We start from the raw sequence: 13,252 nt of genomic DNA, 5'->3' as shown, positions 1-13,252 counted from the left end.
AAAAATGCAGCATCATGACTTACAGTTCTCAAATAGCAAGGGAAGCTGAACATTTCTATTAAAACATATTTATTGAATATATTTTTCTTTATATTTTGCCCTTTATTGTCTTTTTTATTAACTGTGGTTTATATATTCTTGGTAATACTATTCATTATAGATGTATGAAATATCTGAACCCAGTTCATTTTTTTTCTCATTTTCTTCATAGTGTTTTTCCAAACACAAGTCCATAATTTCAATGTAGAATTTTTAATTACTTGGTTTTTTTGGTACACATTTTTGTAACATTTAAAGGAAACCCTACTGGAGTAGCTAGCCTCTTGGATGAACCTCGATGATTTTTATTTTCTGTCATTCAAAGTTTTAGTTAATTCCTCCTGTATTATATTAAGTGGAGGGCAGAGGAGTTTACAGCATGTAACATTAAAGGTGTTGCTCTACTGGAAGGCAGCTACCACATTATGAGGACTTGCAATATCCTTACAGAGTCTCCCACATGATGAGGAGCTGAGGTCCCCTAGCCATAGCCAGGGCCAAGTCCCCTGCCACAGGAGTGAGTCACAGCCTCAGTGACCCTATTCTTAAAACCATCACAGCTTTAGGTCTCATCAGATTAGAGGCCAACTCCAGGAACCACTGGAGCAATTCAGAATTTCATCTTTATAACTCTGTTTCTCTAGAGCTACTCCCAGTACCAAAATCTATATCAGTCAGTGTTCGTTAGAGAAACAGATTTAATACAATATACAAATACGTGTATATATTTACAAGGTAGGCTTACAATGTCTGCCTGAATTGTCAGGTGTGGAAGTTTGCAAAATCATCATCTGTACATCTGTAGACCCCATCAAAAGTTGGAGCTTATTATAGAGTCATACACAAGTCTGTATCAGGAAGCAGAGGGTCTGCACTGGAATGCTGAAGAGTCTGTGATGAAGGCCGGGACACATAGGTCCAAGGCAAGGACAGAGACAGGAGCTCCTCCATAGAAACAGAAGTGAGACTTCCTTCTGCTTGCCCAGTTTATTCCATTCAGGATACACGCCTTTTAGTTGGTGCCACTCACATCCAGAGTGGATCTTCCATCTTCAGGAAATATTCAATAATACTCACAGCTATTCTAAGCCATTCAGTTGGGTGTTTCTTACTAAAGTTGACAAAACAATTATCACAACAGTTACCACTGTGAATAATTACATATGAATAAAATAATGAAGATGATATGAACATATCCTTAGAAGAATCCTACCTAATAACACTGAAGCATGAAGAAATAAAATCTAAACAAACCAACAATGAATTAGGAGTTTAAATCTGTAAACATAAAACTAGAAGAAAAGTAATCCCTAAAAAGAGGTGGATTCACTGGTGAAATAAAAAAAATATTTCAGAAAAATTGAGATCATTCCATCCCAAACTCTCCAAAAAAAATTTAAAGATGAAACCATTGCCATTAACAGTTGAAACTCCTTTTAAATGCCATCATTATGCAAATACCAAAGTCAAACATGGGTACTAGAATATAAGAAAACTACAAGGCAATATCCCAGAGATGTACATGCAAAAGTACTCAACAAAATACTAGCAAACTTATTTCAACAGCACTTTAAAAAGATCAGACAGTGGGGTGAAATGTGTCACTGGGGTGCACGAGTGATTCAGGTAAGCAAATCAATCAATAGAATACACTACCTTAACACAATGAAAGTTAAAGATCATATGGTAAAAGTTCAGTGGATTAAAAAAGCATTTAAAAAATTTAACATATTTAGGGATGAATACTCAGAAAAATAAATGATGGAGTAGGTCTCAAGAGAGAAAGGACTACAATATTACAAGATCACATCATTTTTAACTGTGAAAAAATGAAATATCACCAAGAGGATCAGGAACAATAGCAAGTTTATTCCACATACATTTCGATGCCCTAAGCAGATAAGAAAAAGATAGTAAAAGGTCTCCAAGTAAGAGGAAAGGAGGAGGTAGAATTCTCTGCCTGAAAATGACATCATCTTGTACAAAGAAAGCTGGTCAGACACACACACACACACACACACACACACACACACACAAGTTAGACAAATTAATAGGTTTAGTAGAGTTGGAAGATACAAAATAAGTATTTACAATTGTATCTCTATACATTAAGAGCAGACTATCTGAAAAAAAAAACAATCTCATTTACAAGAGAATCAAATACAAGAAAATGCTTGGTAGTAAATTTAATCACAGACAAAAGATTTGCACACTGAAAGCTGTACAACACTGATGGAGAAATTAACTAAAGAAGACTCCATTCAGAGCCCCAGAAAGGCCACCTTAATACCTCCAAGGGTGCATCACCAATGCTGCCCATGACTTACAACCTCTCACAAGATGCCACTACACCAAGAGCCAGGCTTCCGTTATATGAACACTTGGGGGCCATGCTAGATTTAAACCATAACAAACAGAAACAAATATCACCTCACATTTGCTAGGATGACAGGTATCACAATCACATGAGCAGCTAAGGATTCACAAGATAGGAATAAAAAGAAAGCTTTGTGGATTGTTGGTTGGAGAGCAAACTGATAAAGCCATTGTATACGATTATAGAGGATTCTCAAAAATCAAAATAGAATTAAAAAATCCCACTTCTGTGAATGTGTCCAAAAATAATAAAAGCACTATTTAGAACCATCTGTGTTTCCATGTTAATTATAGTATTTTTTACATTGGTGAAGATGGGGAGACAGTCTGTTTGTTCATAGGGGAATTGATGAAGAAAGTATGAAAATTTTACACACAAACACATATATTCTCTATATACTTGCTACTGTCCCACCATAAAATGTCTACTGTTATTTGCAACAGCATGGATGAACTGGGCAGATATTAGATTGAGTGAAATAAGTCAACACAGAGCAATAAATATTGCATGATCTCACTTATATGAAGACCCTTGAAAAGTCAACAAAATAAAATCAGAAAATACAATGATTGATAAGCACTGAGGGGTATGGGAAAAAAGAAGATATTTAATCAATATAAAAATGTTGAATTAAAAGCTCATTAATTTCTAAAAAATAATTGTGCAGTATAATGAGTATCACCACAATATTATATAATTTTAATTTGTGGAGGTCTTATATCTTAGCACACAAAAATGCTAGCAATGTTAGGTAATAGATGTTTTAATAAATTTGATTGTGGTAACCATGTCACAGAATATATATATATATATATATATATATATATGTGTGTATATATATATGTATATATATACATATATATATATGTATCAGATCATTACATTATAGTGTAATTTAAACATATATAATTTTATTCATCAATTACACATCAATAACATCCAGATGAGAAAAAGAGAAAAAAAAAGCCAAGTGGAGGGAGCACATCATAAAATTTTATCAGTAAATAAACCCTTATCAATCAAGTAGACATTAAAAATAAAGCCTTCTATGTGTGCACAAAACAGGCCTCCAGTGCAGTCTATGGAACATGGAAAATACTCACTAAATACGTTGTGAAGAGAAGATGAATGAACAGACAAATAAATGTGTGGACCAGTTTTCTCATAAGTGGAGTAGCTGACCTCCTACCCCAAAATTCTATGACCCTCTAACAAATAAACCAAAAGGTAGTAGTTGTCACTATAATGATGGGTGCCAATCCCACCACAGGTTCCTCAAGAGTGTTTGATTCATAAGTAGATCTTCATCATCTCACAAACTGAATGTTGTGATATAGAACAAGAAATATCATTCCAGCCCCACTGATGAGAATTTGGTTTATAACTTGAACGATGGATTAGTGCAACACACCGCTCAGTATTATCACTGGGCTCACCTCGAAGCCAGAATCTGAAAGTTAGAACAAAAATATGAATGTATTATTTTGACAGTGCTTTAAAAGGGTTAGAGATAAGAAGGGGCCGTAGGTTTCACTTTAGAGGTGAGGGTCAAATATTCCCAACTCAGTTCTTCCTCACTTCTCCTGCACTTTCCCGCCACCAGAATCCCTGGCGCTTCCCTCACAAACTGTGCTAATTCACACAGTGTCCTCACAGCTTGTTGCATTGAGTATCCTCCCAGAAGATGTCTCAGAGGATCTCCTCTCCCTGTCCACCTGAGGTCTGGTCCCCAGGAGACCATTGATGCGTGGGTCTTCCTTATGTGCTGAACAGATTCCACCCAGGTGTCAAATAACAATGTGATTTCAACTGTTGGCGGGGTTGTGGGGAGAAAGGAACCCTTCTCCACTGTTGGTGGGAGTACATACTGGTACAACCACTGTGGAAATCAATATGGAGATACCTCAAAGAACTAGGACTAGAGGTTCCACTTGACCTAGCCATCCCTCTGCTGGGTATCTTTCCAAAAGAATTTTAAAAATCATGTCACAGTGATATATGCACACCCATGTTTATAGTGGCACAGTTTGTAATAGCTAAAACTTGGAAAGAGCCCATTTGCCCATCAATTGGAGACTGGATAAAGAAGATGTGGTTTTTTCTATAAAATGGAATATTACTCAGCCATAAAGAATGAGAAATTAGATTCATTCATAGCAAAATGGATACATATTGAGGGTATACTCCTAGGTGAAATAAATAAGTCACACGTGTAAATACCAAATAGTTTCTCTGGTGTGAACAAACTATAACAGTACATAAGATCCTAATGAGATAATTGACAATGTGAAATAGGAAGAAAAGGGCTAAAGGTGTGGGGAAAGTGGGATGTGTAGGGGAAAGGTAATAAAGGAAAAGAAAAAAATATGAGAAAATGAAAAAATGGAAATAAAATGTTTGTAAATGGGGAGGGGAGGAGGGGGTGAAGGGAGAGCAGGGACAAGGGGAAAAATGAGAATCAAGACCTATTATGTAAAGGTACAAGATCCCAATAATGAATGTAAGTGTACTGTGTACCTAAAATGTACCAATAAACTCAATGAGAAAAAAAAATGTGATTACATTTTTTAATGGAATGATTTGGAGATATCAAGAATGAGTTAAAGAATGTATTACTGTGATTTCAGGCAAAAAAAATTAATTTTATTCATTTCCAACTTTCACATAAAAAATTGGGGATGAAGTAATGTCAGTGTGTATTGACACAATAAGCGTGCAGGTTAAAGTCAGTGATAACTGAAGCATTGAAGTGCTTTTAACAATTGTATGAACATGAAATATTAGAAGAGTAGCAGAATTAGTTACACTCTCCTAACTCAGTTTTCTCTCACCTATTGTGGGAAAAATAATATCTCATTGAATTCACTTGAGAAATAAAATGATGAAAATTTTTAATCCAGTACCCTACAGTTTCTACAAGAGTGAGAATGAGGGGCCGGGGATTTAGCTCAGTGGTTCCGCCGCCTGCCTCACAAGCGCAAGGGCCCGAGTTCGACTGCCGGTACCAAAAACACAACAAAACAACAACAACAACAAAAACCCAGAAAGAGTGAGAATGAGCTCTTTCAGTACCATAACTGGTAGCTATTATTTCCTAAACATTCCATGATCCAGGACCCGGGGTCCTTTCTCTAACTCTGTACTCACGTGGCACTTTCATTGTATGGTGTGTGGTCAATCCATTGCCAGTGTCTCTGACCCTCTGGATCTGAGAGCCCCACAAAATATAAAGATCTTGCTTCCAGATGCTGGATGATGAAATTCTAATGAAAGGAGAAAAAGTCATATCCTTTGTAGTATTTGGCTGTTCTGTTCTTTTTTTTTTCTTTCAATTTTTCATGTTTTTTTTTTAATTTTATTGAGTTTATTGGTACATTTTAGGGATACAGTACAGTTACATTCATTGTTGGGATCATGTACCTTTACATGGCAAGTCTTGATTCTCATTTTTTCCCCTTACCTCTGCCCTCCCTTCACCCCCTCCTCCCCTCCCCATCTACAAACACTTTATTTTCATCTTTTCATTCTCTCACATTTTTTTCTTTTCCCTTTTTGTTCTTCCCCTACGTATCACACCTTCCCTACACCTTTAGCTCCAAATGCATATTTTAATCATACAAAAGTCTGAGGTACGGTTGATAGTTGGTGATATGTATACAATGACCAAGTCAGTTTGGTTAACAGTTCCTTTTCTTTGAACTTTAAGAAAATGTTAACACATAATTGTACATATTTATGAATACACTGTAAGGTTTCAACAGAGTTCTCCATGGTCATTCAGAAATAGGAAGAAAAGGAGAGGAGAAAGACACAACACAGCCAGGGCTCAGACTGCATTATTTCTGATGGTACCTGCTCCTCCTTGGTATTGATCACCACCAGGTTAGCCGCCATGCTACGGCACCTCTCTGCACTTTTATTCCAGGGTTTTGAGTCAGTAGAAACAAAGTAGCAATGGGCACTAAATGGTGTCCAGTCCTTTGGGCAACAGCTCAAGACTTTTCCTTTATTGGAAAGAAGGACATATAAGTGAAAAGTGCTTTCAAGGCTGTATATATCATTGAAAGGAAGGACTGAGGGAGACCACAGGGAATTTGAAGCTTACATCTTCATGGGGACAAAACAAGAAGCCCACCTCTCAGATGTTAAGGAACTCGAGTTTACCTGAATCAAATAATAAGGGGTCAGGGCCCTTTTCTCCTGCTGTAGTAGAATCAGAAAAAGCAAGACAAAATACACTACTTAAAAGTGTCCACGGTTTAAGAAATAACTCATCATACCAAGAACCAGGAAACTCTGAAATTTAATTTAAAAAGATAATCAATAGATGTCACCTAAGACGATTACAACTGTCAGAACCATGAGGGAAAGGCCTTAATGCAACCTTGATAAAAATGCTTCTACAAGGAAGTGAAATTATTCTTGAAACAAATGAAAAAATAGAAGGACTTAGAAAAGAAACAGAAGATGTCAAGGAGATTCAGATGGAAATTTTATTATTGAAAATACAATAATCTTTTAAAAGTGCAGTGGTTGGGCTCAATAGAAGAATGAAGAAGGGAGAGAAATCAGGAAATCATCTGAAAAAACAATAGAAATTGCAAATTGAACCACAGAAACAGAATAGATGCAGGAAAAATAAAGCCTTATATTGTGATCCTAAATATGCCTGTAACAAACAGAAATGTGACATAAGTGAAGTAAAAAATAAAACGAAAAAGGAGAGGGGCCAGGGATTTAGCTCAGTGGTGCCACCACCTGCTTCATAAGCTCAAGGTCCCGGGTTTGATCTCCGGTACCCCCCCAAAGAACAAAAAAAAAACAGGAGAAATTGAAAGATATGTTATTATAGGTGGCAACAACTATGCAGAAAATTAGGAACTATACTGGACTCAAAAGATCATCAACCAGTAGAAACTAATGAACAATTTTACAACACTCCACTCAAAAAAACCATCATTCTTATATACAAGTGCCCAGAGAGCTTATGTCAAGATAGATAACATACTCAGACATAAAACAAACCTCACAGATATAAGATAAATTAAGTCACACAGTGAGTGTTCACCAATCTCAATAGAAGCAAATTAGCAATGACTAAGAGAAAGGATACAAGAAAATGACCACATAGTGGGAACTAAATAATACACTTCTGTGAACTATAAAAGAAAATATTTTTAAAAACCCTATCATCCTGAGTAAAAATGAAAATACAACCCAATGAACATTTCTTCCATAAAGAAAATCAGGGCTTCTCAGAGAAATAGTTGATTTTAGAACAGAGACAAGAAATATGCAACAAGTCTGGAGCATTTTGTAGCTCCAGAAAGTAAAGAAGTGATAAGTCAAACAATAATGTGATGTGTGTGCGCGCCTTTGTTTAAAGCAACACAATTCATAGTAGCTAAATCTTAGAAGTGGCCTATAAGCCTATCAACAGATGAATGGATAAAGAAAATGTACAAGTATACACGAAGTACTCCTTCGCTGCTAAGAAAGATAAACGAGGCATTCCTAGGAAAATGGATGAACCCTTAGACCAGAATGTTAAGTGGAGTAAATGAGACACACAGGTGTGAACATCCTATGGTTTCCCTTATACAAAAACTTTAATAGGATAAAGAGAGGACAAAAGAACAGTTGTTATACCAGAAGTGTTTCTGCTGCTGGTCTCTGGTTTCATTCCAATAGGATGTGAGAGTGCTTTGCAGAATTTACATTTCTTTGGATATGTTAAGGTCTTTATTGTGTAATGAGCATTGTCTATTATGATGAAAAAGAAAAAGAAGAAAGAAGGAGGAGAAGGAGAATAAATAAATTCACAAAATACAATAATCTAAGAAAACACAGAGTAGCTCAGTGGAGTGGGTGCCTAGATTTAGGTGGGGGAGATAAGGAGATGGTATCTGGTAGGTGCTGTGTTTTTTGTTTGTTTGTTTTTTGGCACCAGGGATTGAGCTCAGGTCCTTGCACTTGTGAGGCAGGTGGTGGAACCACTGAGCTAAATCCCTGGCCTGGTACTGTGTTTTTATTTGGAATAACAAAAATGACCTAAGTTTGATTGTGGTTAAAGTTATAAAACTCTGGTAGTGTGCTTGAATCTGTTGAACTGCACAATTTAAGTTTATACAATGTGTGGTATAAATAGAGTTTTAAAAAAAGGAAACAACAGCAAGTATAACAAAAAAAAGCTTCCATAATGATAATATCTCAACAGGCAGAACAGTCAAGTGAAAGAGCTCCCAAAGACCCAATCTAGAATGAAAACACGAAACACAATTGGATTCAAATCTGTAGTATAAAATAAGCATGCATGGGTACATGCAGATAAAGATGATGGAGTAAATTTAAAAGTGGAATAGAAGAGACAGATCTCACAGTCACTACGATTTGAAATAAATTTTGTAGACATGTCTGGTGGCTAATATGAGAAGTGTTATTTTGGTCAAACATTATGGATACTTTTCAGGGATGTTTTTGTGTGAGATTAACACTTAAATTTTGGACTTGAAGAATGAAGATTGTCCTTCATAATGGGAGTAAAAAACATTCATTCAGTTAACAATCTCAATAAAACAACATAACCCCCCACAAGCAGGAGGAGCTCTCCAGCCCACGACCTCTGGGCTTCATCTACCATACTGGCTTTTGCTGGCTCTTCAGCAGAGAGCCTTGACTCAAACTGCCCCTCTTGTCAGTCCCCTGTCTTCTAGTGTGAGACCTTAGCCAACCTTTAAAATAAATTATATTCCTTTTCTTCCCACCGATTCTGTTCTTTGGGCAATCCTGAGTAACACAATACTGTAGCTACAGCTCAGGGAGCATAAATCCACAACCCTGAAATATGAGCTGTGAGGACAGTGTGGAAAGGGAAAGTACCGAAGAACTTTATGGTGGAGAAGCCTGGCAAACACTAGTTACGTGATCAAAGTCAACATTAATAGTTCACATCATTTTGGTAATATATAACCTTGAAATGAAGAGAGAAGAAAACAGCATTTTATAACTGTGACCTGTCCCAAAGACGAATAACCCAAGTCTAATCATTCTAAACATTATATTGCAATAGAGAGACACCCAGAATACATCAGCGCACTATTCCTTAAAATTTTTTGGGTCATCAAATACAAGGAAAGCCTAAGCCATCACAGACAACAGGAGATAGAAGAGAAATGATAGCTAAATAGAATTCCCTGCCTGGAATTGTAATAAGAGAAAAAAGTCATGAAAAGCAAGTTAGAATAAATTATGAACGTTGGGCTGGGAACGTGCCTCCCTGGTAGAGTGCTTGCCTAGTGTGCTTAAAACCTTTAGTTCAATTTCTAGATGAAAAAAGTCATGCACTTTAACTAATGATAATATATCAGTATGTGTTCATTAGGAGTGATAATCACCCTCCCTCATGTCCATGCTAATAACAGGAAATACTCTGTGTGTAGGGTGGGATTCAAATTGGGTGTTTTCGTGTCATATGTTCATCTCTCCAACAACTACAAAAAATCCTTTAAAATATGGTATTTATTTAAAATTGAAGTACCCATAATAGAAAAGTCATCATCATCATTTTAACCAAATGGGATAGGAATAGGAATAGGAAGGGAAGAGTACTGTACAGAGAAAGTTTAGAAATGAACAAAAGCTTAAGAAGGCTAAAAGCATTATAACTTGTGTCATAACTGAGACTTGCACAGACAAATTAAGGTATGTGGAGAAGAGGTTCAGGTTCTGTGTAGTGGTGCATTTGTAGCTTATAATGGTCACAAGTCTCCACATCTTAGTATTCGCTACCTGGGAACCTTTAATGAAGATACTAACTTGGGATTCTCACACGCTACCTCCAGCAATGGTCTTCTACGCACAGTGAGTTTTACCTTCTGTGGTGGAACTCATTTTCATACATTTCAATTCTGGGTGCTTCTGTGATATTTCTAAGAGAGTCGTTTTCTCTTGAAGAACCTGAGAATATTTTTGAAAGAAAACTGAAAAAGAGAATAAGAATGATTTGTTTTCCTCCTTCACATTATGGCTGTGTTCTCTACTTGCATTTTTCTCTTTCTTGCATTCTTCATACAAACATCGACCAAAGCCCAATTACTGGAGTAGAAAGGGTCTGACCAGAAAAGTTTTCCCATCACCTCACAGTCAATGAAGTCCTAACCCTACCACCGTTGCAACCATAGGAGTCTTCAGAAAGAACAGAAAGATCAAGAGTTGGAAGAGGATGTGGCACTTCCATCCCAGGAAGTCTGAGGAGACTTGTCTACATTCTTCCACAGCTCTTAGAGATACGGGAAAGGCAAATCCGAGGGGATGTGGAGTCAAGGCAGGTAAATACTTGCCCTTAAGGGTTCAACAGCCTGGAGCTTAGTGGGAAAGTAGATTTAGCTAATTATGAATAGTTCTAGGTTAACTTAGAGAAGGAAGAATTTAAAAGTAACTCAAAATTGATCAAGAGCATATTATTCTTTTCTTCTTCTTTCTTTCACTTCTCTCCATCCCAACTGGCTCTCACTCCTCAGGGCACACTCTCTTGTAGTCAATTGAAAATGAACTCAAATTTTACCTTAGAAACTGAATTTCTCTTTTTCCTTCACCTCCTCTTTGCTACTTGACCCACCACATTCTGGATTTTACATCCACTATTTCACAAAAAGCAGAACATTCTTGGGCCAATTATTGGTCATCTTCCTACTGGATGTCAAGCAATGCTTGACCACAGTTCTTTCTTCTCACCTCTTGGGACACTGCTGTTTCCTGTTCTCGCAGCTGCTTCTTATACTCTTTTACAAGCCGCACTTCCTCCGTTCACCTCTTTTGAAATGGAGCATTCCCTATAGTTCCATCCTTGTCCCCAGTTCTCACTCAATCCTGTGCCCCACATGCTCAAAGTGTTACTTCTTTACTTTACTCATTCTTGATACACAGCTTCTGAGGTCATTTCCCACTAGATGTGTACGAGTGAGGTTTAACTCACAGTGCCTAAAACTAAAACCATTGTTTTCCAACCCAAGCTAGCTACTCAGCTCAAGTCCCTCCCTCCTTGAATAGCTTTGTTTGCTGAGTTTACCAAGTCAAGGTATTATAGTCACACCTCACCTCTTCAGCACTTTTAATCCACAAATCTAAATATTCATCAGCGCCTGCCTCAGTCATTCTGTCTCCTTTTCATTCAAAACTTAACGCACTTCACTAACATTCTCTTTAGGTCAAGCTCTATTTTAAAATCAGATTACAGATTAGTAGTTTAACTTCTTTCTTTACCTCTCATTTTCTCCTCACAAATATATTTTCACACTTGTGTATGAACATACTTCTATGAGTCAAATTTTATTGTATCATTTTTCTTCTTAAAATTCTTCCATATCTTCCCAAGACCATGAAACACTGAAAAAGCACCCACAATTTTCAACCCTCCCTGCATCCACACCCCTTTCTATGTGACTTTGAGTCTCCTCCATTCATGGAAGGCATCAATTTCTCCACTATTGACTATAAGACTCCCCTTGGCCAGTAAGACTTGCAGAAGCAGCTCTGCACAGAATGCAATTTGAATCTTCACTCATTCTTAATAAGCACAGCTCTAGATGTCACCTTCTGGAGGAAGTTCCCCTCACAGTCTCCTGGGCCTACTTGTCACCTGCTCAACTCTTCCCATACAGTACTGTAAGCACTGATGTGTTTGACTCTTCAATTTTTTTTTAATCAAAGGAAGTGTCTGTTTCTGGATTTTCTGCCTAACATATTACAAAATGTTGTCCATTATAGCAAATGGCTATTACTACTTCTTGAATGACTAAATGAATGAATAAAATGTGTATTTGAAAATTTAATGATCTTAAACTTGTACAAATTTGAATTTTTCTGAAAGGCTAGATAAATCGATATCCATATACTTGCTGAATAAGTTTTTATATCTCACACACTTTGGGTAGGATAGAAATAACTAGAAGCATATCACTGAAGAAGTCCTGGATTTTTTTTTTCTTTTTTATTTTGGTACCAGAGATCAAACTTGGGATCTTGTGCTTGTGAGGTGGGTGGTGGCACCACTGAGCTAAATCCTTAGCCTCCTGGAATATTTTTAATCATTTTTCTGTACAACTGATTACCTCAACACATCAGTGTCTGTGCACTCAAATTCATCTGGCTTTCTACAGAGATGGTGCCCCACAGATTTCCATTCATAACGCAACACATATATACACATTTACACTTCAGTTGCTCCAGTGAGAAATTATTCCATTATTTTTAGAGGAAAGTAACTAAATCCAAATAAAAGAAAAATCCTTAATAGTTTCCTATAAATTACATACCCCTAGAGAAAATTTATTGTTCAAATGATGAAATAAAACTGTTGTCAAATGTCAGTTTTTAATGGACATCATCTCTTTGTCTAGAGCAGACGGTGCTTTTTGATTCCGCTGGTGTACTTACTGATGAAAGCAACAAGACATGAGGCTGCCAAGAGCAGGAAAAGTATCATTAATGATGCAAGAAGCAGCTTGGGAAAACCAGGATTGCATTTGTGAGAAGTGGTCTTCTCTTTGGGAGCTAAAGGAGAAACCAAATTAGTTTCATCAGTAAGAAATTGCGTTCTAATTTTTTTCTTCCTCCTCTTCTTCATTTGCATGACATATAATTTCTAACATCATAGACTTTGAAGTGATATTAAAATAGGGACGATGTCGATTGTAGAAACTTTAAAAATTTGTACAAACATATAAATTCTTTCCACTGACAAAAATGGTTAATGCTTTTGTATCTATCCTTTAGCAAATTTTTAAGTGAGTATACATTTAAGCACACTGTGTCCCATTGTGGATACACTATATATAT

The 13,252-nt window shown here is 36.7% G+C and overlaps 1 protein-coding gene across 4 annotated transcripts in view; it reads right to left on the bottom strand.

The window, feature by feature from the left end:
* Nucleotides 1–228: 228 nt before the first annotated feature.
* Nucleotides 229–13,252, bottom strand: part of LOC104850724 (C-type lectin domain family 4 member A-like) — a 14,570-nt gene continuing 1,546 nt past the window's right edge. For 3 of the 4 annotated variants that reach the window (XM_010607780.2, XM_010607781.2, XM_010607779.2), the window contains 5 exons: nt 12,851–12,967; nt 10,288–10,395; nt 6,269–6,420; nt 5,564–5,679; nt 3,370–3,866 (listed from right to left, as the gene is read on the bottom strand). In XM_010607780.2, coding sequence (XP_010606082.1) covers nt 3,707–3,866; nt 5,564–5,679; nt 6,269–6,420; nt 10,288–10,395; nt 12,851–12,967 — 653 coding nt within the window. In that variant the 3' untranslated portion in view covers nt 3,370–3,706. Of the gene's footprint in view, nt 1,151–3,369; nt 3,867–5,563; nt 5,680–6,268; nt 6,421–10,287; nt 10,396–12,850; nt 12,968–13,252 lie in introns of those variants that run through there. The other variant, XM_010607783.3, reaches the window with a different exon arrangement.

Source organism: Fukomys damarensis, unplaced genomic scaffold, assembly GCF_012274545.1.
Source record: "Fukomys damarensis isolate Sample0158 unplaced genomic scaffold, DMR_v1.0_HiC HiC_scaffold_19, whole genome shotgun sequence".
Lineage (NCBI taxonomy): Eukaryota > Metazoa > Chordata > Mammalia > Rodentia > Bathyergidae > Fukomys > Fukomys damarensis.
This window is presented reverse-complemented; position numbering and strand designations above follow the sequence as displayed.